Genomic DNA, 26,657 nt, shown 5'->3' on the forward strand with positions numbered 1-26,657 from the left:
CAAATACCCACTTATCTTACAACTCAGCCTGGATTAATTAAGTGATGTGGCTGGTGTGCTCAACGACAAATATATCCATTTTCAGCATCTCTGAGTGACATAATGGAGTTTCTAGCAGACCAATATGATCTGGGTTTGCAATACCGCTCCATTAATACTTTACGTTCTGCACTTTCAACAACACATCCACAGGTAGATGAGGTCAATGTGGGGAGCCACCCATTAGTACAAAGGTTACTGAAGGGAATTTTTAACTCTCGACCACCTGCCCCGCGCTACAATGGAACATGGGATGTGTCCACGGTAGCGGAGTATCTTAGAAGCTGTTGCACAGACGAACTCTCCATCTTAGACCTGGGTAGGAAGGTAGTGACACTAATGGTCCTAGCAAATGCAGACGGGTGTTCTGACCTGGCTGCACTTAATTGACAGGGATTATTTGAGGTGGACTCCCTCTGGGGTTCAGTTCACAGTAGTTAGGTTGACTAAAACTCAAACCACTGGCCCACCTAGGACAGTTCATCATTTATCACTACCAGGTGACATTGAAGTGTGCCCAGTCTCATCGCTTCACTTGTATCTCTCAAAAACAGCAGAAAAAGTCTGTGATTTGAGCCAACCAAAACCAGTTATTCTCACCTCAAGAAAGCCCTTTAGAAGAGCGTGCCTGGGAACTCTGGGACATTGGATTAAGGACATCTTGAAGAAGTCCGGAATTGATACTGATCAGTTCTCTGCCCATTCTACTAGAAGCGCTAGCACTTCACAGGCTTGTGCCAAGGGTGTCCCGATGTCAGAGATCCTTAAGGTGGCCAACTGGTCTCCAGGAAGTACTTTTGAGCGATTCTATCGTAGAAGTCAGGGATCAACGGCATTCACTAGAGCTGTCCTGCAATCAGACCAGTCAACCAAGTATGTGCTTTAAACGTACCACTAGTTAGCACTGTTCCTTGTATCTGGAACCTTCGTAATACAATTCACAGATTCCTCGAGGACAAAGTCCGTAAGAGGAGGATAGATTGTATGAGGAGGTGGAGGATACAAGGAACAGTGCATTCCCACCCTTCTACATGCATACATGTGTATTCTTGTTTAATTCTTAATATACCCTCCCTTTCTCCATTTTCAGTTTTAAACTGCTGGAGTCCAGATGGTTACGGGAGTGGTGAGGAGGCAATCGACCAAGATCTGTCTTGACATAGTAGACTGTTGGTTTTCATGTATAGACTTGCTTAGACCTAATTTGTACTATTTAATTTGCGTCTTTCGTATAATCAATGTTTTAATTACTGTTGTTATGTTGTTTCATTTTGTATGGAGATGTCATTGCAGCACACACTTTCAGCAGTAGGTGTGCTGCCACCCAGTATACTTATCTGGTGTTGAATCTTCGCTGCATCTAAGGGCAATATTTAGAGTAGAGATTTCTATTTAAAGAGCAGCTTTGAATGTGGTGTAGGTAAAGCTATATTGAGGGGCAATACCACTAGTTAACACTGTTCCTTGCATCCTCCACCTCCTCATACAATCCATCCTCCTCTTACGGACTTTGTCCTCGAGGAATCTGTGAATTAAAGTAGTGTAACATGATTTCACTTGAAAAACGTCATGAATTTCTAGTCTCGCGTGCCAGACTGTTTGTGTGGGGGTAGTAAACAAACCGTCTTGTCACTGTTGCACACATTCCGTGACCACTGCCGGAAAGTTGACAGAGCCAATCAGATTGCTTTTGTGGACTTCATGACACCAATTATTCAAATTCTTAGTGTAATAAAGGACTGAATCTAGATTACAGGCTGATTTTACAAAAGTTTAACAATGCCATGGGCTTAGGATCTTTGTTTCCCTAGTACAGAGCTCATCAGGCCCGTACGCAGGAATTTCAAAAGGGGGGTTCTAAATTGAGGCGGTAGGCGATCCCAGATGCGGGGGTCTGGGGGCACAGTCCCCAGACGCTGAGAAAGGTTTGACATTCAATGTCCTGAGAATAGCCTCAAATTGTTTAAATGCAGAAATGCATGCACTGATTAAATAACTTCTCACACATTAGTGTTGACACAAATTCCACTCAACATGGGCCCATCACACACTAATACAAACAAGAGATTAATATATGGTTGTAGTGCATGTACACTCCAGCATTTCTAAGACTGCTCAGGGTCATTCATTTCAGCTATAAGCTAAACCTTACATTTCACCATTGTCCAAACATGGATGATATAACCACAATAAGGCCAATATGAAAACAACTGACGGACTCACACACTTGACACTTTTGAATTCATATCATTGGATGCAACAAGCCAGGCTTACTTGTGTTATAATTGTTGCTATAATTACAGTCTATCAGTCACAGTGTCCATCAAGTCTGGTGCTCATCATTGCTATTCCGGGCTCTTATTAGAAAATATTTAACAAATTATGATTGGAATTAATCGAAATAATATTAATAGTAGCTCTCAGTACAGTATGATCGAGGATGGCTCGATGGATAGCCTTATTAAGATACTGTAAGTAGAATAATAGAAGCCTTAGCGATAGAGAGAAAACCACTGTCTCTATTCATGCATCACAGGGGCGGATCCAGAGTTTGGAAAGAGGGGGGGCATCTTGCTGAAAAATGCAGTTGAAGACCAAAAAAAAAAAAAAAAGGTCACAACAATAATAACTAGTTATCCTTTACCAAATATATCACGTCTGTTATGTAAAATAAAATCCTATTTATAGCTTCATAGGTAAGCTACACTGCCTCATGAACATTGTGACTGCTTTATTAGAGTAATTGACTGTTCTATTAGAGTATCTCGATATTGTATGCAATTTCTTGAAGGGGGGGCATTTGCCCCAAATGCCCCATCCTGGATCCGCCATTGCATCATTAAAGCGGTTTCTACACATATATACACAGATAACCTCGAAGCGCTATGGTTAATACCGCTAGAAGCCACACGCGGTTCAGCTGGTAGAAGCCATGGAAGTCGTGTGATGAATGCTAGAACACAGATTATAGTTGAAAAGATCGTTTTACAGTAAAAATAAAATTTCCAGTTTAAAATAGGGGGTTCGGTCGAACCCCCCCCCGGGACCGGCCTGCTCATAAAAGCATTGGTAAAGGAATGATTATGGTTCGCTACAGATTTGTGAAACAGCGGAATTGTTGAGGAAGACTGTTTCAAATAAGTCACCCAAGGCATTGCCAGTACAATCTTTGCCTCAGTCTGCTCACAAAGGTGATTGGCACGATTATTACATCCATCCTTAGTGTACAATAATACCGTGATATGATCTAATGAGCATTATCCGAAATTATGTCAGACATAAAAATGGCCGCTCTGTAGTGGGAGGACTCTCGTAAAATTGTATGGGCGATTATAGGGAGAAAATTTTTGAACGGTAACATTTCAGCCAAGAAGGAAGATATCGAGCTCTAACCAGAAGGTATGGCTATAAGACATTACAATAAGTATGTACAAGCGATTTTTGGCTAACTATTAAAACAACACTAGATTCCTATTCTTTCAGCTAATTTATCCTGCTGATTAGAGCTTGGTATCTTCCTTTTTGGCTGAGATATTGCCGTTCAAAAAATTTCTCCCCATAGTTGCCCATACAAATTTTACAAGAGTCCCGAGAGGATTATAACTAGTCTTCATTGATCTGACATTATGTCAGATCAAAGTCAAAGTTGATTTGACATTGTATGGCAATGCTTAGCAGCATGCGTATTAAGTATGCCAAGTTGAGGCATACCCCTGAAAAAATTTTGGATTTTCAAAGCTTGGATGTGACACCCAAAACTCCTTCAGCAGCCATGCACTGTTACATTGTTAAACCACATACATAATAAATCTGTAATAATAACATTATGATGAAATTATCCAATGTGATGTTTTGTGACATGTATCTATATCAATTATGGTCAGTTATGGTTTTAACTGCAGGACATTTAAAACCCCTTTAGAAGCCAATAAAACAGTGTGTGAGCACATGGTAGAATAGTGCAGATTGCACTTCATTGAAAGGTGTTGGTCCCCAAGTCAGACAGCTTTTTTTTCCTTGAACCTTTTAGATAATATTACCTTTTTAAAAGCTGTTAGACTGCTCCCCTATTAGAGTCGCTGACTGATCTATTAGAGTATATCGATCTTTTTAGTGGAAATTGGTTGGCCATCCTTAACCGGTTCAGTACGTAATTGGGCGGTCTTTGAGCTAATTGGTCGGTAAACTTCCGATGGCTGACCATTATAATCCACTCTGCAAGAGTCCCCTACTACAGTGGCCATTTTTATGTCTGTGACATAATTTTGGATAAGGCTCATTGCATTCTAGGGGTGGGCAACACCATTCGATACAATTCCAAGTACTTTTGTCATGGTTCGATACCAATTACTGAGTACTTGAGATATTTGTGCTTATAGTAGCCAATTAGTGAACTTCACAGTGCTGAAAACGTCTCAATAAGACTGGTGAATTGAATAAAGCTTGCATTATAGTAAGTAATGGCTGAAATGTTTCATTTTGTAATGCTTGCATTCATAGTACATGGCCATTGCAGCTTTACCATGGAATATGTTAAACAAAATATCACGTGATCACCAAGAATTGAAATTTCTGATTCTTCATAAAAAGTACTCGATACCAAAGTATCGGACATTCTGGTATCGGTATCGATACTTTATTACTTGTATCGCCCACCCCTATTGCATTCCAGTGAGTTCATGGAAAGTGTGCAACAGTGACCAGACAATTTATTTACTGCCCCACACAAACTGTCTGGCACGCGAGACTTGTGAATTTCAATTTTGATGGGCCGTAACTCCTATATCACTTAACGAAATATTTGTGTTGAAGATACACCTGGTTATAGTGATTACCTGTATCAAAGTGGTAGTTTCTAGCTACTCTGGTTTTCACGCCAGCTCAGTTTGATTGAAGTAGTGTAGTGCGCATTGAAATTTCCTTGAAGCTTGAACCCACCCGAGGCAGTGCTACAAGATAGTTGGACTGTTTTGCTTTTCTGGAATGTTTCACAGTAAGACTGTAAATACAGTAAGACTGGTGGTGTTGCTAGCTTTGCGTCAAAAATTTACGAAGTTCATTTCAGTGTGACACAGGCAGACACTTTGTACCATATCTCCATAATGGCTACATTGAATCACTCATAATTTGGTATACATAGACTACATTAATGTATGTTGCTTGTAACCAAATTTAGTTGCAATCGATTTTGTTGATCATAAGTAATAAATGAGAATGCAAAATATTCAGAGTTACCTCTACTTATAATTATTATTACTAGGCCCGGGCACATACAACCAAGTACAATCACCATCAGGACAACCTACCAACAAAGCAGTGCATGACCAGTACAGTGTGTGTGTGTGTGTGTGTGTGTGTGTGTGTGTGTGTGTGTGTGTGTGTGTGTGTGTGTGTGTGTGTGTGTGTGTGTGTGTGTGTGTGTGTGTGTGTGTGTGTGTGTGTGTGTGTGTGCGTGTTGGCACATAAATGCAATTATAATCAGATGTTTAACCCTTAAAGGCGCATAAGCCACTATAGTGGCAATATAAAAAAACATGTGGAAAACGCATGATGTTTAACCAACAACTGTTTCATAACAGAAAGTGTTGTATACTTACAGATATCAATAATAAAACAGTTAGTACTGTTTCTCCTTGTGTTTCACGGTCATCTTCATGATGTTTTACTGAGTTGAAAATCTGTCCTCAATCGGCAATAATCGCCATCAGCTCACTCAAACGCTTCACTTGTGAAGTTGACAACAAGACGACTAATCTTGAGGGACTTGCTGAAAGTGACGCTGCTTGAACAGTGCCACAGTGGACCACATCAGCTTGTAGATCGACAGAAACACCTTCCACACAACTAGAGTCCACAGCGCTTACAGACCTCACAGAACTAGACTGTTTGTGACGACCACAAAATGCAGGTATCCCAGGTGGTTCTTCTAAAGACCTATAGAATATACAATGATCCATATTCAGTGACCACCTCAATAAGACCACCTTGTAACTATACAATACTAGCCCCTAACACAATTTACATGTGCTTGATAACCTCCAATAAGGTCACCTCATTATTGAGGCCAAGACTTACTGTATAGCCTAAATATTTCAAAGGGCACCTTTTTCAAGGTTGAGCAGTGTTACCTAGTTCATGGAATTGCAAACATTGCCAAAATGTATTAGACTATAATTATGGAGGTCTAAATATTTCAAGGATAAAATTTTTGTTGGTACCCACCAAAATCACAAAAATTCCCCCTTGAAATATTTAGGCTATACAGTACAGTCTCACATAGCTATATAGGTGGTCCTATTAAGAAGGTTTAACTGTAATTGTATACATAAATATTATACATCACAAACGTACTTGTGAGTTCCCACATCTACCATTTCGGCCCACAACCTAGCTGTATTGAATCTTGGTGAATGTGTCACCATGCTTTTCTCGAAGAGAAGATGCAAGTTTTTCTACTCGTCTGTTTTTTTCATCTAATGCACATCTCTTTTGCTTCTTTCTCTGTTTTGGTACATCTTCATCACTGTCAGAACCAATTTCAATTCTGGTCTGCTTGGGTCCATTACACCAAAGTGTAATGTTCTCCCCTTTACAAGCACACTTCCAGACTTCTTCAATGTCTGCAGGAGAGCATATGCTCAGCTTACAACAACCCCTGTAATATCCAACTGCAAAGTCCTGAGCCGTAGACACTAAGCTTTCTCCAAACTGCTGTACGAGTTCTTTACGTAGTAAAGTTGGTGTAGAAATATGATCCTTAGACACCTCTCTCAGCATACGTTTCAAATTCTTTTTTCTTAGTTGGATTAATTACCTTGACATTGAAATTCACTTTACGACTTGTAGCAGCACTACATTTTACATGGCTGGTAACCAAAGGATTATTGACACCTGCAAGTTGTGTGCCGGGGGAACTAGTACTAGACAGTTGAAATCTTGGTTGTGTCACTGCTGCTGAAGTACGTGCTGACACTAAAATAGAGCAGTTTCAAAACCATGGTAACCAAAAATTACGCAATGGACCACACCCAAGTCGCCATGTTTTTGTACCAGACTGCTTGATGTTGCAAGTTGAATTCCTCGCTAAATTCATGTCAAGACTTATTAATACATAAGTAAAATAGATGCCAGTGATAGAATAAAGTATGTAGGTGAGTTATTAGGCATTAAAAGATACGTACTGCCTCCCAACAGGGCAGTTTCGTAGGAAAGAGAAATGCGTAAAAATGGATTTGGCCAAATTGTGACCTATTCACCGCCCCAAGGTGGTTACAACTAGGGGAAACTTGAAGTATAGGTCTTTATCCAGCACCACAGCAGCGTACAGCCACATCCAGCTATCCCAGGATTAGCCAGAGCTCCTGAAAGGCACGAGACCGGTAATGGCGTACTGCCAAACTGTGATAAAACGCCAGCAAAAGAAGACTCTTAGTGGTGCATTTTGCTAGAGTTAAGTTTTATTGTCGAAGTCAACCATCAGTTAAAGTTTAGCAGTCTTGTTTTGGTGTCTGCTTTTTCACACGAAGTGGGAATCCCAGCACATGAACGATTCTGGCTAGCTCGGGGATAGCTGGATGTGGCTGTACGATGCTGTGGTGCTGGATAAAGACCTATACTTCAAGTTTCCCCTAGTTTTAGCCACCTTGGGGCGGTGAATAGATCACAATTTGGCCAAATCCATTTTTACGCATTTCTCTTTCCTACGAAACTGCCCTGTTGGGAGGCAGTACGCATCTTTTAATGCCTAATAACTCACCTACATACTTTATTCTATCACTGGCATCTATTTTACTTACGTATTAATAAGTCTTGACATGAATTTAGCGAGGAATTCAACTTGCAACATCAAGCAGTCTGGTACAAAAACATGGCAATTTGGGTGTGGTCCATTGCATAATTTTTGGTTACCATGGTTTTGAAACTGCTCTATAGGCTGACTGTTTCTTAAGACTTGGCAAAGTTGACTACTGATGTAGGACTGTAATAATGCCGACAAACCTTCTTGGGAGAGAAGTGGTGTCACAATACTACTGCTAACTGGCAGTAAGTTTCCACGAATTCCATTAGCCTGTACAGGAGTACTCACAGACGAATTCATAGAGACAGCCGGTCTTGTTTCTCCACTCACGGTAGTGACACTGTTCGAAAGGTGGTCCTGGTGCACTACATTAACAATCACTCTATTTGGCTCAGTTGACACAGCAGTCCCACTAGAGGTCCCGCTCTCAGACATTTTTTGCCGCGCTAGATCTCGTGATACGAGCGAAAATCATGTGACAACGGTCACGCAATCCGCGATATCATTCAACTGGGATCAAAGCGATGATGGAAAGCGCGACGAATAAAGTGGTTGCTATTATAAAAAAGGTATGTTTTATTGTGTGCATGTGTTAACCATGCGTAACTACGTACTTTATAGTGCACGAGGTTTAATTTATAGGTTAGTGGTGAATAAAATAGAATCATATGATTAAAAGATACAAGTTAATCACTATAATTATTTTGTGTTTGTAAGGGTAGTGTCTAATAGTTGTTACATCTGTTCAAGTAAAATACACCATAAACAGAGGATTTAATTCGTACTGGCTATTTGTTCGGTTCCGAACGCCGATTTCACCAGGCTATTCGTCCGGTTCGGATCGCGTGGTCCTGTTCGTCCGGTACTATTCGTCCGACAGTGTCCGGCATTGAAGCTGGTAGACGGAACGAACCCGACCCTAACCCTAACGTGACGCGTCACATTAGGGTTAGGGTCGGGTTCAGCTTTGGTTTCTTCTTCACTGGGTATTCTTCTTATATAGGTTTCTTCTTGAATGACATATATAAGATAGAAACTAAGAGAAGTGGGTAGCTGGGAGCCACGTAACACAGGGGTTACGATCCTTGCCTCACACACTGGAGGTCCCGGGTTCGATTCCCCGACAGGTCATAACTTTTTTTTCGCTTGAGGACTCTTTTTTGTCTAAGTTTTTATTCACGTGAACCGAGCCGGACGAATAGCTTGGTAAAATCAGCATCTGGAACCGGACGAATAGCCTCTACCTATTTAATTTCCATTTTAATAGGAAGGGGAGAGTTCTCATCACAGTCAACTCCATTTAATTTAGCTCTGACAAAGTGAGACCTTAGATTGCGATTTTTCCTAAATGTGAGGAATGGAAATGGGATAACATTATTTTTAAAGCAATTGGTCCGTTGTATGTTCGGCCAGTACTTTTTAATGATTCCCATAACCTTAGGTGCTACTTTAGAGAACCTTGTAATGAAGGCTATTCTGTTAGAAATTCCAACCTTGCAATGTGACCTAAGCTCTTGAGATCTACTTGAGAACTTAACTCTATTCATTTGCTGATGAATGACTCTATGTGAGTACCCTCTCTTTAATAGATTGATTCGCATTGGTATCCTGATTCGCATTGGTATTGGCAGGAGCTGGTCGGTTCAGAACCTCTAAAAACTTTTGTCTCACTGTTTCGTTCGAAGTGATACTGTCCAAAAAGCTGAGAACTGCTGACTCTTCCATCACATTGTTGAGACGATGTATCACGTGCTTAACAAGCAAAGCTAAAGGGCAATATTTAGAGTAGAGATTTCTATTTAAAGAGCAGCTTTAAATGTGCTGTAGGTAAAGCTTTATTGAGGGGCAATACCACTAGTTAGCACTGTTCCTTGCATCCAGAACCTCAATCAAACTAAGCTATCGTAAAAACCAGAGTAGCTAGTGAAACTATCACTTTGGTACAAATAATCTCCATAGCCTGGTGTATCTTCAACATATAAATGTAAAGTTATTTCTTTAAATAGTATAGGAGTTACAGCCCATCAAAATAAAAATTCATGAAGATAGCTACCCCAGTCACAAAGTTACTTCCATTTACCTTACTGCTTTACAGGACCCAGCACTGAAATTGCTCTTGAGTTTATTGCGCTTGTGTTTTATTGTGTCTGTACTGGTGCTGCCATGCACCGGCACCGCTGTTTTTTTGTATATATATATTAGTATAGCGGCACAACCAAAAACTGTGCACTTTTTCATAAAACCATGAAACTTTCCACATAAAATAGTACTCCTCAATACATGTATTTTTAGATATAGTGCCATTGCTGATTTGACCTTTGATGACCTTTACAATCATTTTTGTACAGAAAATTGATCATTTTTGTCTTTAAATCCCTGAGGCAGTAATTGACTTGTTAAATATTGTACCAAAATAAAGATCTTGTTGATAGAAACAACTTGGTTTTTATTTGAAGTCAATAGGTGAATTCATTACAAAGTTATGATCATTTTTACTAGCTGAAATCTGATAAATTTACGTGCCCTTGAGGTGTGAATTACTTGTGGGCAGATAATTATGCAGAAATTTATCAGATTTTGCAGCTAGTAAAAATGATCATAACTTTGTAATGAATTCACCTATTGACTTCAAATAAAAACCAAGTTGTTTCTATCGACAAGATCTTTATTTTGGTACCATGTTTTAACAAGTTAATTAATGCCTCAGGGAGTTAAAAACAAAAATGATTAATTTTTGGTACAAAAATAGCCGTAAAGGTCACCAAAGGTCAACTTAGCGATGGCACTATATCTAAAAATGCATGTCATGAGGAGAACTGTTTATATGGAAAGTTTCATGGTTTTATGAAAAAGTGCACAATATTGCCATGCCCTGCAATTTATCATGGATCAACAAGGAGTGACATGGCTAGTGATGATTTCCTTACACTGGGACCAAGGGATTCATCAGCATGCAGTGACAATAACAAGATGGAAATTATAGCTGCATTGTGTAGATAAACCGGTCTTCCAATTGAGCCAGCTAAAATAGTTGACCTGGTGACAACAATCACCTTCTTGGGTATGGAACTGGATTCAAATAAAGGCTTCTTGAAGACTAACTATGTGATTTCAAAGTCCATCTACAGGTTTGGTGTAAAAGGAAGACTTGTATGAAGCAGGAATCGCTGTCTCTCCTTGGGCTACTTAACCATGTATGTATGGCAGTTTGGGTGGGGTGATCTTACCTATGCAGACTAATTGATGAGTCCACCAAGGCTAAGCAGCCAGCATTTTGAAATGGTGGCATTGATTCGCAGAAACATGGATAAGAGTTTCAATGCTGTCCCCACCAAACTCCAGCAGCTGTCATAACGTTGGACGCATTGGGATCATGGGGATGTGGTCTGGAATGATTTCAACTACCCTGGAATAACTATCTTAGGCACTTGCACATCTCCATCAAGGAACTTACACAAATTGTGATTACGGCAGCCTTGTGGGACAAGAAGTGGTGTGGCCATGCAATCAGCAATGGTCAGCAGGACCAGTCACAACAGCGAAGCAATGCACCTCATGTGGTGCTTATCATTTACCATGCAAAAACAGCCAAGCTGTAAAAAAGGGCAGAGCTCAATATAACGGTCAGTCACTGGTCAATATCCAGACATATGCATCACATGACTACTCATAATTGAATTCCACCATTCAAAAATGGTCGCTCAAAAACATGTCGTGACAGGATAGTGTTTTGTGATGTTTTGGGATATATTCTATCCAAGAGATTTAAAAAAACTATAGTATGCTTATATGCCTTGATGATGTGTCTTGATGATGTATAGCATATGCAAATAGGCACTGCATGACTTTCAGTGACTTACACAAACTTTATGCTATAGTTATAACACAGCAGGAGAAGAATGTCTTAGGTATTGACAGAGTCCAATTGCAAAAACAAGTGTCATTAACTAAGACTTTTCACTAAGAAGATATAATTTGCTTATGTGGGTCACATTTTACTGACTGCATTTTGGTTAGTGTTGATTACAGTTCTGGTTGAACAGGTTTGTCTGTGTTACGATTTCCATGCTATTTGCAAGGTGAAGCTCAAGCCTTTCTTCAGTTAATTGTAGTGTCATAGTGACTCCGTGAGTGGTTGTGACTACTATGTAAATGTTCCTGTGACTTGTTCACTTTAAAAAAAACGTCACAGAGTTACTTGCAGCATACATGGAGAAGTGTTAAAACAGAACAGTACCAACAGTAGAGGAAAGACCTGTGTTAGGTGAATTGTTGTGCAGTTGGTGTAATGGGCCTTATGCAAAATGCTTGAAGTCATATAAGTACTCGTACACTAAGCGGATATTTACCGCTACACATCTGTGTCATGTCCGTGTCATCGCTGCAACACGCTTTACGTGGGGTCAACTTTGTACAGAGAGCATTGAGAGCTTTGTGAGGTAAGCGCTTTGTAACGGCTGTGCAGTTTTCTCCTTTCAATATTGTATTGCGCGTGAGGTACTTAATCGTATGCACCCGTGAAAGCGGCGCTATTATGTTTGTAAAGTGATTTGTTGTAATAGCGTGCATTAATTAGAATTTAGCAAAGCGAAGTTAATCTTCATTATTTTTTCAGTGTATTGCCATGGCTACAGCTCTAAGTCTAAGAAGCCAGAAAGAATGCTTGTGCAAGAACTAAGGTTGATTTTGGCACAGAATAATTTACCAACCAATGGGGAAAAAGCTGAACTAGTGGAAAGGTTGGTATTTGTGTCTGCGTGATACGTATATGTAATGATTTTGTATGTAGGGTATATGAACACAGTTTAATGGGTCAGGGGAGACAAGCTTTGGAAAGGCCAGATACTTGACTGAATGTAGCTCAAGGCTGTGTATTAAAGCCAATTGCCGAAGTATTTAAAGATTTTCCAAACTTCACGAGCCAAATGCTTGTAGATTATTTTATTTACATGAAAGAAGAAGATGGGCTGGAACGCCAAGACTGGAAAAATCTGACTTCCTCCGGATACCGACTGTTTAAGGAAGGACATGTACAGCAGTTAAAAGTTTCTTCACAGGAACCTTTTGTTGTTAAAGCAATTTGCCTTCCTGAAATGAAGAAAGACCGCGAATATAGTACCACTGTCATTTTACAACAAGAACCAGCAAGTGTTTTGGAAGCCAGCTGCACTTGCCCAGCGGGTAAGGGACCCTGGGGTAGCTGCAAACATCTGGCAGCATTGTGTTACTGCTTAGAAGATTTTGTGATCAACTGCTATTCAGCTTGATGAAGCCAGCTGTACTTCTGTTTTGCAAAAATGGAACCAACCAAAGAAGAAACGCCTTGACAGTAAGATGGTAGAAGATATTTCATTTGAATCAGCAGTTTTTGGGAAGGAGAGAAAAAGAAAAGAGAGAAAATTTTTCGATCCAAGACCACCATCAATGAGGAAGACATCTCAAGATGAACTGGATGAGTTACGTGATAGCCTAAAGACACTACCATATACATGTGGGTTTACAGAACTTTTGGCTCCACAGTGTACTAGTGCTGATTCTAACATAACATCACTGCCACTAACTCCAAGGAGTGTACGAGCCCGTGTACAGGCTGAGCTTTGTCAAACACCGCTACCTCCTCCACTTAACGTCATTGTTGGTTTTGGTGAAACATTTTTGAAAGGTATTACACGTACAGTTACTCAGAAAGAGCTAGTTGAAACCAAAACTAGGAAACAGGCTGTGTCATTGCGCTGGCATGAGGAGCATTTTGGGCGATTAACTGCATCTAATTTTGGTAGAGTATTGTTACGCAAGTCTGCATTTGACAAACTAGGGTGTGACCTTCTTCACTCAAAGGATCTTTCCAATGTTGCAGCTATAGGATGGGGAAGAGAACACGAACATGTTGCTTTTGATCAGTACGCTGCTATCCTACCGCAGCGCCACAGAAATTTGAAACTTCGTAAGGCTGGATTTTATATAGGAGAACCTGGTTATTTGGGTGCCAGTCCAGATGGAGTATTGTTCAGTAGTTCCAGAAGAGAGGTTGGTATTTTAGAGATCAAGTGCCCCTATTCAGCCAGTAATTTAACTGTACTGGAGGCTTGCCAACACTGTCAAAATTTTTATCTTACCTGCAATGAAGATGGCTCTTTTGCTATGGACAAATCTCACAACTACTATTATCAAATACAGGGTGCAATGGCCATTACACAGACAACTTTTGTGGCTTTGTAGTATGGACCCCCAAGTCGATGGAAATATTAAATGTAGAGTTTGATAAACAGCTGTGGGAGGATGAATGCCTACCTCGGTTACGTAGCTTTTATCAAGAGTTTATGCTACCAGCATTTCTCTACTAGATCACCAGTCTAAGCAGCTGCTTATGTGAACCATCATACAACTGTATTGATATTGTAAGTATATACAATGGTTTTTTAGACAAATTATTGTTCATCATGTTCTATATCATTTACAAGTATTGGTAAAAAGTTTGTTAGCATGGCACATACAAAAAAAGATCTGGTTTATTTGGTTATGCATGGTATTAGGAACATTGTGCAATATGTGGTATGTCTTTATCCAACAAATTGCTCTTTCTACATGTATACGTACTGAAGCTATTCTTCTTGTGGTAGTTCATTCCTCTTCTGTCAACTGCCCAGTTTCGTTTAACATAGGTGGTACATTTAATGTGACACCAGGTGGCAATATATCACTGATTGTAAACCCACGATCTGCCATAATGGAATCACCTGGCTCTAATAGTTTTAAAACTCCACATTCCATAGTCAGTTTCTTATCTGAAATGTTGCCCCATATAAATCTGACACAAATGAAATAGAGCCAGATGGAGTAATGGCTATGAGACTTTTAAGTGTATTGTAGTTTTAGTAACTGGAAAAGGTTAATTGTTGAGCTGATGGGTTTGATGGCATCTGGATATAAATTTCAGTAGCATCTATTATACATCTAGTACTTGGATACAAGTTCTCAAACTGGTAAGGCATAAAACGATCTATGACTTGTCTACTTGGCCATGTAGGAACTTCCTTAAACTTAGCATACATAAAATTTATCCAGCTGGTTATAATATGTGACACTGTTGATTGTGATATTTGAAATCGGTTAGCTAAATCTTGCTCAAATAAACCAGCCTTGATGCAACACAAAGTCAAAAAAAATTCATTCATTGGTGAAAGAGACCTACGTCGTCCTTCTATGCAACCATCCTTCCAAACTTTTGTTGTATATTGTAGATTCACTGCAGCAGGCCCAAGAAACTGAAAACAGACTAAAAAACACGCAAAAGATGGAAAACCTGTATAAAAACTAATGGCCTTGCCATCATCTTTAATTTGATCAATTGAAAAGGGTACAGCTATATTAGTGACATCTTCAGTCATCACAGAAACATGTTTTTTGGTATAGGTGAACTCATCAGCTTGTACTCCAACACTCTCCTTCTGAAATACTTGATCTGTAGCATCAGATTGACACTCTGTCTGAGTGGCAACATTGGCTGTAAAATATTCATTGACAGTTTGCATTGAAGCATTGCACAAAAAGGAATTAAAATTAGTATTCGTACCCTCATTATAGCATATGGGGGAAACTTGAACTCCAGCAGAGAAACAGACTTTCTTAGTTGTGACATTTGTAGGTATATTTCTGGCAGGTTCTAAAGTTTCTTGATGTTGAAAATTCGGAACATCAGCAGGCTCAGCAGTAACATTTTGAGATGTATTGCTGGCAGATTCTAAAGTTTCTTGATGTTGAAAATTCGGAACATTGGCAGGCTCAGCAGTAACATTTTGAGATGTGTTGCTGGCAGATTCTAAAGTTTCTTGATGTTGAAAATTTGGAACATCGGCAGGCTCAGCAGTAACATTTTGAGATGTGTTGCTGGCAGATTCTAAAGTTCCTTGATGTTGAAAATTCTGAACATCGGCATGCAGGTTCAGCAGTAACATTTTGAGATGTGTTGCTGGCAGATTCTAAAGTTTCTTGGTGTCAAAAATCTGAGAATCACAGGCCACACTAGCATTAGTAGTAGCTTTAGTGGTGGTGACATTTTGAGGTATACCGATGGCAGATTCATTTTCTTTATTAGCAACACTCCGAACACGCTTTTTCTGCTTTAAACAGGGCTCTGGTCTACTTCGTGGTGGGGGCCTAGGTGGCTTTGTCCAAGCGAAAATGGTCGGAACATCATCATCTCCATTCTTTTTGCCCCCAACAAAATGCCTGCTGCACACCCGTGAATTTGTATTCACAGGAGTATTCTGTCGCTTGATCTTCACTAACCATTTCTTCAATAAAGCGGGATGATTCAACAGAAGTGCATAAAAAGACACTCCTATACAGCTGGGCGTTCCTGAGCGGCTTTTACAATTCGGAACGATGCAATGATGGACCATTACAGCAGCCTGTAAGAGAACACAAATCATCCTAATTAATGCACGCTATTACAACAAGTCACTTTACAAACATAATAGCGCCGCTTTCACGGATGCATACGATTAAGTACCTCACGCGCAATACAATATTGAAAGGAGAAAACTGCATAGCCGTTACAAAGCGCTTACCTCACAAAGCTCTCAATGCTCTCTGTACAAAGTTGACCCCACGTAAAGCGTGTCGCGGCAATGACACGGACATGACACAGATGTGTAGCGGTAAATATCCGCTTAGTGTACGAGTACTTATATGGCTTCAAGCGTTTTGCATAAGGCCCATTGTTTTTGCTGCATTTGGTTTTTGTGAAAGGTGATGAGTAAACACCTTTAGTTACTGGATGGTATGGTAATGATTGCCCAGAAAATAACTACCATAGTTCCATTAAACTCGAAGTATGGTTTACTGGTATCAAGAGTACATAATAATAGAAGAGCCCTACTATATTATTATGTACTCTTGCTGGTATATATAATTTATTTGTTAAATACTTTGTCACTGCTGTGAGAGATATATGTAACAGCCCACTTTGTTTACTTGATATATATAGCTAATTAATAATCTGTATTATGTGTCATTCCATGTCAAATCAACCAGGAATTTAGAGTCACCTCTCAGATTTTTGACGAAGCTTGTTGTGTCTGTAGTACCTGTGGTGCTTATCACTCGTGCAAATTTTTCGCCCCATACACCACATAGTTTCTGATTTATGATCTCAAATATTTTGAATATTTTATGAAAAATTGGCTCATCTGTAGATACAAAATCAATCGTAACTTCGCACTGTGTAAATATTTTAAACACAATTTTCACTGATGGAAGACTGTTGATTGACCTTTCCAGTGACACCTAAATTATGGGATATCTACTTAATTATGATTTGAAAGTACTTTATTGAAAACTTTAATCCTTTATATTTCAAAACATGCTGCTTGAAATTCTTCCAATTTTTTGATAAATACTGATTGGGTCATGATCTATGTTTGATGAAATTTTTGTGGTGAGAACAAAATGGGCTCAAGAGATATAATGAATTATGTTGATGTTTGCAGTGGAATTTTGTAGTCTATTATTGCTGTATGGGAGTGTACACCTCCAATAATCACTCACAACAAGGCCATGACAAGTTTGTCTTACAGAGTGAAGGTGTCTAGGTACAGTGCAACCTGTATTAGTGACCACCTGTATTGAAAACCCATCTATGCGCTGCAGTTCTTTAATTGGATATTAATGTATAGCAACAAAGCATCAATTTTTTCTAGCAAATCTAGAAATGGTCCTTATTAGACAGGTGGACTTTAAATTAGAGATCTAACCACCATGTATCCATATAACATAGCATGTGAATGTTACATCATCTCTTTAGAAATACCTTCTTTATTAAGTTGAATCCCACTGTAATGGACTTAAGTTGCGTATGTGGCTGCATATAGTTACGTATACAACAGAATTCCTCAAAAAGGATACCAGGACACCTTGATAACCAGGACACCTGTTTATAATCCCACTCTAGTGGTACAATCTATCTATCTATCTATCTATATATATAAAGCTGAAAAGCTGTCTGTCTGTCTGTCTGTCTGTCTGTCTGACGGTCACGCTGCTTACTCACCAGACTTGGCCCGAATCGACATAGTCTGTGCTGATAATGAAGCGCTCATCATCCGCCTACTCTAAGATTGTTATCACGAGTTCACGCGTGCTTCCGTTCGGTCTCTACAGCGCGTAGAAGGCCAAGGTGTAGAGAAAACTTGAGCAACATTCCTTTGAAAACCACAGCACATACTGTTCAAGTGGTAGAACGCCTGACTAGCGTGTAAGAGGTCGTGGGTTCAAATCCACGTGTTGACAGATTTTTTTCTTTCTACTCAGTACCTTTTTGTGAACACCTTTTTAAAACACGACTTTTAGCTCATCATATCTTGGCATGCAAAGCACGTATCGAGGCGGGACTTTAGCGAAATTAAACGCCCATCATCTGGCAACTCGAGTGTTGTTGTAGCAAATCAATACGTACTTTTGTTCGCTCTTTATAGGGCGATGAAGGCACTGGTGTAGGGAAGGATCACTGAAAAGTTGAGCTACATTCCTGTCAAAACCACTGATAAACAACTGTGGCGATTTGTGCACCTCCCTTAACCCCAAGTTATTATAACCAGCCAGGGTTCAATCCCAGCCTAGGTCATAACTTTTTTTTTCACTTTTGGGACCCTTTTGATGCACCTTTTTGCTCTATCTGTTCCATGCAAGTCTTCATCTACAAACTCTTATGATCAGTTTTTCAGCACTGGCACTGAATTACCTCACATAATAGGGACTCTTATAGCACTTTTGGGACAGGGCAGACAAATGCCAACATATTTGTCCATCTGTGTGTTGGTCCAGTGTGTTGTATTAGAGTAGGTAAAAGCTTCTTTCACCAGTATCCAGAATATCTACATCTTTGTTTTAAGCACATAGGTGTGCACTGACATGAAAAACTGTTTGTTCAGACTTACCTCAATACTGCTGTAGTAATAGGCAGCTTGCATGATTGAACAAATACTACTGTGCATCTGAAAAATGATAATACTGGAACCATGCAGATCCATAGTTTACACCGAGGAACTGCATCTGACCTGGCACAACTGTTTCACTATCCTGCTTACATGCTTTCACTCTAAAGATTCATACATTACCTTATTGGTCAATTACACTGCAGGTGTTTCAAAACTGGGTTTTTGTATGGCAAGAAGTATATGTGTCACTGCAACATCAGAACTGAAAGTGCATAGGACAAGTTCTGAACTTTTGCTTGCCATGCAGTAACTATAACTGCAAATTGTGTTGACTTTAAATTATGCTCAAGTTCATTTCTCTTTGTGACAGTCGGTAAGGTAAACATCAAAATGTAGAAACTGAAACTGTACCATGTGTACATAACCTGTATGTAATGTAGGGTATACTGTATACAATTGCCTTAGCTCGCATGCAGTTTAACTAATTAGCTAGCCTTGCATGCATGCTTCACTATAAATTATTATGTACTGCATAAGGATCATGTACTTTAAAGCACTATCGACATACATGCTACACAGCAAATATAGGACACTAATATTTATGCTTGGTTCCCAATATATTAATTATTGTTGCATTAGTTCTCATGTAAAGCAGCAAAGGTTTCGTTTGTTCTATACAGCACGTTGAAGTCACTGGTAGGGAAGATGCACTGAATAATTAAACTACATTCCTGTCAAAACCACAAACAATAAACTTTAGTGTTTTGCATCATTAATGACATAAGAAAACCTCATGCTCTTTAAAAAATGTGACATCACCATGTACCCTACATAGCTACATTAGCAGTGCTGGTGTTTAATGCTTAGTCCCTCTTCGTGGCATTAAAATGTTTAATGTGGAGATGGTCCTGCACATAGGGCAGGTACCAATGCTAGTAATATATATAGACCAAGACACTTCTCTGGCTTCTGTGATGTGAGCACTTTATTTTTATGGTCCTAAGAATGGAGAGGTTTTACCGTATACTGTACATGCATTACTTGCACCTTATTGTGTGAAATTAATTACTAAATTACTTACATTAATGACCACTTTGAAGATCAAGTCATACATTCATATACATACTCATGCAGGAGGTAAACATGTTGACCACATTTTCATCTGTATTTAACATCTGCCTGTACTGATCTCCAAAGCATGAATGCAAAATACTTTGAAAAACCATTTAGTAATAACAGTACCATAAATCACACATTGAGGTGCTTCATAATATAAAAACCTCTTGGTACAAGTAATGCATCTACTATATACGGTGTATTCTTTGGACCATAGATAAAGTCTTTATTTTTTGAGAAACCACAGACTTGTCTTGGGTCCAATTGTATGTAGAATTATAAAGTGAGATCATGAACACATAAGGTGTCCGTGTATCCTTTTCGAGGAGGTCTGTTGTACCTATGCAGCCATGTACATAACTTGAATAGTGTGGAGTGGGGCTAAGTATGTAAGTGCACTATGGTGGGATTTGACTTAATAAAGTATTTTCAAAGGGATGGTACAACATTCACATGTTTATGGATGCATGGTGATCTCATTTAAAACCCACCTGTCTAATAAGGACCATTTTTGGATTTGCTAGAAAGGGTTAATGCTTTGGTGCTATACATTAATATCCAATTAGATAAACTGCAGATAGGTGGTCTTTCAATACAGGTTACACTGTACCTTGACACCTTCACTCTGTAAGACAAACTTGTCATGGCCTTGTTGTGAGTGATTATTGGAGGTGTACACTCCCATACAGCAATAATAGACTACAAAATTCCACTGCATACACAACATAATTCATTATATCTCTTGAGCCCATTGTGGTCCCACCACAAAATTTCATCAAACATAGATCATGACCCAATCAGTATTCAAAAAAAATTTTGAAGAATTTCAAGTAGCGTTTTTTTGAAATATAAAGGATTAAAGTTTTCAATAAAGTACTTTCAAACCATAATTAAGTAGATATCCCATATTTTAGGTGTCACTGGAAAGGTCAAATCAACAGTCTTCCATCAGTGAAAATTGTGTTTAAAAATATTTACACAATGCGAAGTTACGACTGATTTTGTATCTACAGATGAACCAAATTTTCATGAAATATTCAAAATATTTGTGGTTGTAAATCAGAAACTATGTGGTGTATGGAGCTAAAAATTTGCACGAGTGATAAGCACCACAGGTACTACAAATACACCAAGTTTCGTCAAAATCTGAGAGGTGACCCTAAATTCCTGGTTGATTTGACATGGAATGACCCATTTGACAAATTACTGTTTGTTTCTAAGAGAAATTCATAACTGTGTAGTGAGGGGTCCGCAACGTAGCAAAAATGCATACGAGATTCGGAATCTTTACACATTCACGAAAGATTCAGGGATTCAGATAGGATTCAGCTAAGATTCGGTCAAGATCAGGGATTCCAGTCAAGATTCAGGGATTGCAGTCAAGATTCAGGGATTCTGAACATTCACAATTTCACTGAATCAGTAGCTAGCTATCCTATCTAACTTGCCCCTGACGTTGTTACCTGTAGCTATAGCAATAATAAAACACTATACAATTATACTGGTAGCTTAATTGTTTTGCTTGAGTTTACTGCTGAGATATAGCTGTTTTGTAACTATAGCTAAGCATCATAAACCATAAACCTTTTTGCATGCAATAAAGCTGTAAGGCAGTAATTTAGATTCAGACAGTCATAGAACTGCATATACAGCACGCTCTATGCAAGATTGCAAGCGTCATCTATATAAGGCTATAAATTATTATATGCAATTAATAAGTATTATATTATTTATTAAAGCTTTTCAGTGCAGGAAGGTACATTGTAGGAAGGTGTGCATGTATTACAGACAAATAATTGAAATGAAAATGTACAGATGGTACACTGACGTTACCCAAAACAAAAGTAGTTATGATGATTAAATTATACTAGCTATACATTGTAAACCAGCCAATAAACGCACATGGCCACACTTATTTAGTAAGTACAAAAATAATAAATCTAGGTCCATGCTACTTTTCTTTGTGAGAGTACATGTACATAGAAATAAATAAGTTGTTAATTACACTTTGTTGACTTACAATTTGAATTACAATTGTTACAAAACCACTTTTGTCCTAGTACAATATTGCTGTCTTCACTTTCGATACACTGCAAATGAAACCATTCTTTACAGCCCTTTTTGGAACACTGCACCATTTCCTTTCCATCATTTGGTGATCTACAATAACAGTACATTTCAATTTTTACAATTTTAGGTTGAAATACCCTCCTCTTTCTAACGCTTGGAAATATATAGATCCATTTTCTTGGCCTCAAGGCATTTAAATAAATGTTCTCTTAACAATCCTTGATTATATACGACTGATGATGGATCTTGTCCATGTGTAATACTAGTTATGTAGGCAGCTGCAAAAAGACCGCAACCATTATCACCGGCCTGTTTATTAACATTAGCAATGCTGACAGTGAAATATTTCTTCTTTGTAAATGTCAATTGTGATAATAGCAGTTTAGTATGCTCATGTAGAAAGGATTACTTGGAGTCATACAGAGTGATATCAGTATCACCAGTGCCTACACTAGATGCAACAACCCAATGGTTATGGTTTATTAACAATATCTGCAGTGATGGCAACCCTGTGGGCATTGGTTCCATTTTTCGTAAATCTTGCTTTAAAGTGTCATGTAACGAATGGATGTGGGGAAACTGGGACCTCAATAGAAACTGCACTAGCAAGGTACTAGCAAGGTACTAACTTTAGAAGGTGCTGGATAGCTGCACTCAGCCACCAGTGGTGTAAAAAATCCTTGATGAAGTAAGAAAACGGCCATGCGGGCAGGAATGAGAAACTAATAATTAAGTTTATGTGGCCTTAATACGGCTGTCTAAATAGCTACATCAAAAGCTACGTTGAATGCTACATAGCTACATCTGGACGTACATCATCGTACATCATACAGACCTTTTGATTTGTAATAAATTGCAACATTAGGTGAGAAAGTCCCAAAGCTAACTGATGAAGAGAGTGACGAGCTTCAAAGCTGATTAGCTATGACATCTGCAAGTATTTTGTTTGATCACATGATTAGTATCCTGGAGAATCCAAAGTTTTACTGGATTTAAGAGACAAAAGATTCAGCAAGATTCAGTAAAGACTTGGGCAAAGGCTGTACGAAATTCTGTTGCGTTGCGGACCCCTCGCTGTGTAGACTGTGCTATAATACTACAGTGCCTTGATTCATATTAAGATGTAAGGAGTTATTGCATTTATTTAATATTAATGCCACTATTCCAATAATAGCCACTATTAGCCAGATAAGTGAATATGTTCTGATAAATAAAACAATTTTTATGCCCATATTCTGGCCAAGTTTCTTGGGGGCTCTGCAATACTGCTAACTGTAACTACACTATAATGTACGTACACTGTATTTGTTAAACATGTTTGCATGTATGTACACAAAATAAGTATGCTGTGTTCTCATAGTCTAGAACTCTCCTACTTTTTGTCTTGATTAATATGGCATTTCCTTGGAAAATTCCTTGGAAGAAAAAATCTATGCCTATGAAATGTAATATCTGTGATAAATCACACACAAAACTCAAGTATCTGCCATGTAACCATTGTTATTGTGAAGGATATCTTCAGAGAATTACAATACCAACAATCTGGTGTCCTGGATGTGGCAAAATGGCAGCAGTTCCAATTAGAGTGGTGAAGAAGTTTAACCTCTGGGATAATGTAATAAAGCAAGAAACACCAACAGATGATGAGATTAAGGAAGAACATCCTACACGTCAATGTGGTTGTGGAAAAGCTGCCACATCATGTTGTCCTGACCATTGTGGGACACTTTGTTGTGGGACACTTTGGTCTACTTGCATTGTCAACCATAATTACATGATACCGGTACCACCATGTTGTTTTCAAGATGTTTTTCTGGTTGCACCAATGTTTACTACATGTGAAAGTAAGTTTTTGATGACAGTGTAATGAATGTGCATAATGCATTAGCTATATACATATAAGGCAACTTTCAATAGCTTTCAAATATTTCCAGTGGAAGGCTGGATCCATCATGTAAGACACCTTTAACTGGTTTTTCCCATCACGATTATTTATGCAGATAAACTTTTCAAGAGGTTTAAAGCATCTACACATATCATACAGTACGATAGCACTGTATATTAGGGATCATGAAGGTTTGGGCTTTTCTGGCCAAAAATATCACCTAAAACCAGCCTCACAGTGCCTTCGCAGTATTGGTGAGGTATAACCAAGCTCAAAAGTTACTTCAATACGACCTGAAATACTTCCATAAAGTTGCTACTAAATTTAAAAATATATATTTAGTGGAATTTTCGACTGACTGACTGACTGACTGACTGACTGACTGACTGACTGACTGACTGACTGACTGACTGACTGACTGACTGACTGACTGACTGACTGACTGACTGACTGACTGACTGACTGACTGACTGACTGACTGACTGACTGACTGACTGACTGACTGACTGACTGACTGACTGACTGACTGACTGACTGACTGACTGACTGACTGACTGACTGACTGACTGACTGACTGACTGACTGATGCCTTCAGACAAGCGTAACTCAATAACGGTCAAAGTTCAGGTCAGGTCAACCACCTGATTAATTACTTCCTTTAACAAATAGCATTAAAAACAAGTACGTATAAAGAAGAATTAGGAGTTTTAAGTTCGATTAGGGATCATAGAAAAACAAGTTGATGTTTTGCTACTTCTAAAAACCAGCCGCTGCAGCTAGTTAACTTATCAGGAATTAATCAGCTATGTTATTAATATAGGTTTCAATGATACATCAATTAATTAAGTTACTATAATTTGGGATTTTGGAATTTATGAAATTTTGTGATTACTTGCTATTCCTGGTAGTCTCCGGGACCTGTACTGTTGTTTTTCAGTTGTTAAAGGCCTGTAAACTGTAAAACATTCTCAAAGTCTGAGGAAAGTCGTCACATCCATATTTCAGACCAACCGAAAGTTTATGTGTGTGGAAGTTTTTTACAGACTTCATGTAGCTTTCAATTCATGTAATAATACATGTTGGCTGCTTTTAATAATGATTTTGCTCATGTGGGTGTATACGTAGGTAAACACACACACACACACACACACACACACACACACACACACACACACACACACACACACACACACTTTTTTTACGAAAGCAATTTTAGTAAATCAGGCACACACCTGGTTTAAACAAGAAATCACTTACAGGCGGTGGATATACACTGTAGAATTTCTTTCAAAATTTATGAAACTTGATTTTTGTGTGCCAGCCTGCCACTTGCAAGGCTGGAGGCCAAACGAAGCAGTGCATGGCCACCATTTTACGCCACAATAACAAACTCACCAGTGGCATGTGCCTTTTGGATTCCAACAAGTGTGTGCTTTCTGAACCTTGTTTTTCTATCATGAACCACGATAGTGGGTTCATAATAGGGACCTCCCATGTTTTTTGCAAAAACTCATGACCTATTTTCGTGTCCATGACCTATTTTTGATTTCGTTTTCGGATGGAAACAGCCCAAACCGTGCCGTTTCATCTTGCCAAAATACCATTACGCATGAGAAGCCATACAAGATCATGCTCAGAGTTCGGTTTTTTGGTGTGCACTGCTTGTGGCTAATGGAATCTGTCTTTATTAAACTCAGTATAGGCCAGGAAGCTTAATCTGTGCTGAAGACTTTGTTGCAAGGTGGTTTTTTTCGCTCCGTGATTATTGTACGTGGGCGAGTTATCCAGATTAAATACTCTAATAGAGCAGTCATGTAAATACTCTAATAATGCAGTCAAGTGAATAACAACAATCCTTGCACTGAATTTGACAGTTATTAAAGGCACCAGTAATGTGAATTCTAGCTCATATTAGGAGACTCTCAGTCTGTATGCAGATTACAATTTGATCAGTTTCATGTGTGTTCTGGAATGTTGACGGCATTACTATGCAGAATGCAAAATTACACTATTCACAACAGTCTTCATTATCAAGAAAAGAAATCCATAATCCATTATAATGGATTAATAAAAAGTACACAAACTAGATGAATAAAAAAATGGAAATTTTAAAATAGGAATAGGATCGCTGAAAAAAGCCACAAAACAAGAAGGGATCGCTGGGGTGGTAATGTAAACCACAAATCCCTATTTTGACTCGTTTCAAAATGACAGAGCATGTAACTAAAGGTTTATGACAGAGAGTCAAAATAGGGATTTGTGGTTTACATTACCACCCTAGCGATCCCTTCTTATTTTGTGGCTTTTTTCAGTGATCCCTATTCCTATTTTATAATTTCCAATTTTTTATTCATCTAGTTTATCTTCAATCAGTCGTCTTTAATGCAATGAAACCATATTGAGGTGTTAATTTTCCCTATCAACACTATTGCTTTTTCCTTTGTTTCTACCATATCCATTGAGTCCAAATAGAGATCTCTGTGTGTTTATCATGCTGGCTTGTTTGATTTTTGTTTGTTTCATTTTATTCCGCAGTATTTATTTCCCATATTATAATTTAAAAAAATCATTTTTATGCTAGTGTTTTTAAGGAACTTTCAAAGGGGGATTCTTTGAAACGTGACATGCAGCTTTAAATTGTGGAGTTTATGATACTAGTATTTTAAAAAATTGTTAGCTATTTTAAAAATGAAGTAGGGATCTATGCAATAAAAGTAGTGAAACAAGAGATGAATGATGATATTACAGCATAGCTCGGTGGGAAAGTCCCTACTTTGGCATTGAGCAAATTATACGTAGTTAATGTGCCAAA

General features: G+C 38.6%; 1 protein-coding gene and 1 long non-coding RNA gene across 3 annotated transcripts in view; one reads left to right on the top strand and one right to left on the bottom strand.

The window, feature by feature from the left end:
• Positions 1–5,574: 5,574 nt before the first annotated feature.
• LOC136240808 (uncharacterized) lies at positions 5,575–7,710 on the bottom strand. The gene is made up of 2 exons (XR_010693982.1): positions 6,391–7,710; positions 5,575–5,973 (listed from the first exon to the last, which is right to left on the bottom strand). It is a non-coding gene; the product is annotated as an uncharacterized lncRNA (long non-coding RNA).
• A 555-nt stretch (positions 7,711–8,265) lies between these two features.
• The window catches only part of LOC136240800 (uncharacterized), a 34,571-nt gene continuing 16,179 nt past the window's right edge, over positions 8,266–26,657 (top strand). For both annotated transcript variants that reach the window (XM_066031848.1, XM_066031859.1), the window contains exons 1-2: positions 8,266–8,406; positions 23,321–23,804. In XM_066031848.1, the coding sequence (XP_065887920.1) occupies positions 8,362–8,406; positions 23,321–23,804 (529 nt within the window). In that variant the 5' untranslated portion in view covers positions 8,266–8,361. The remainder of the gene's footprint in view (positions 8,407–23,320; positions 23,805–26,657) is intronic.

This window comes from Dysidea avara, chromosome 1, assembly GCF_963678975.1.
Source record: "Dysidea avara chromosome 1, odDysAvar1.4, whole genome shotgun sequence".
In the NCBI taxonomy this organism is placed as follows: Eukaryota; Metazoa; Porifera; class Demospongiae; order Dictyoceratida; family Dysideidae; genus Dysidea; species Dysidea avara.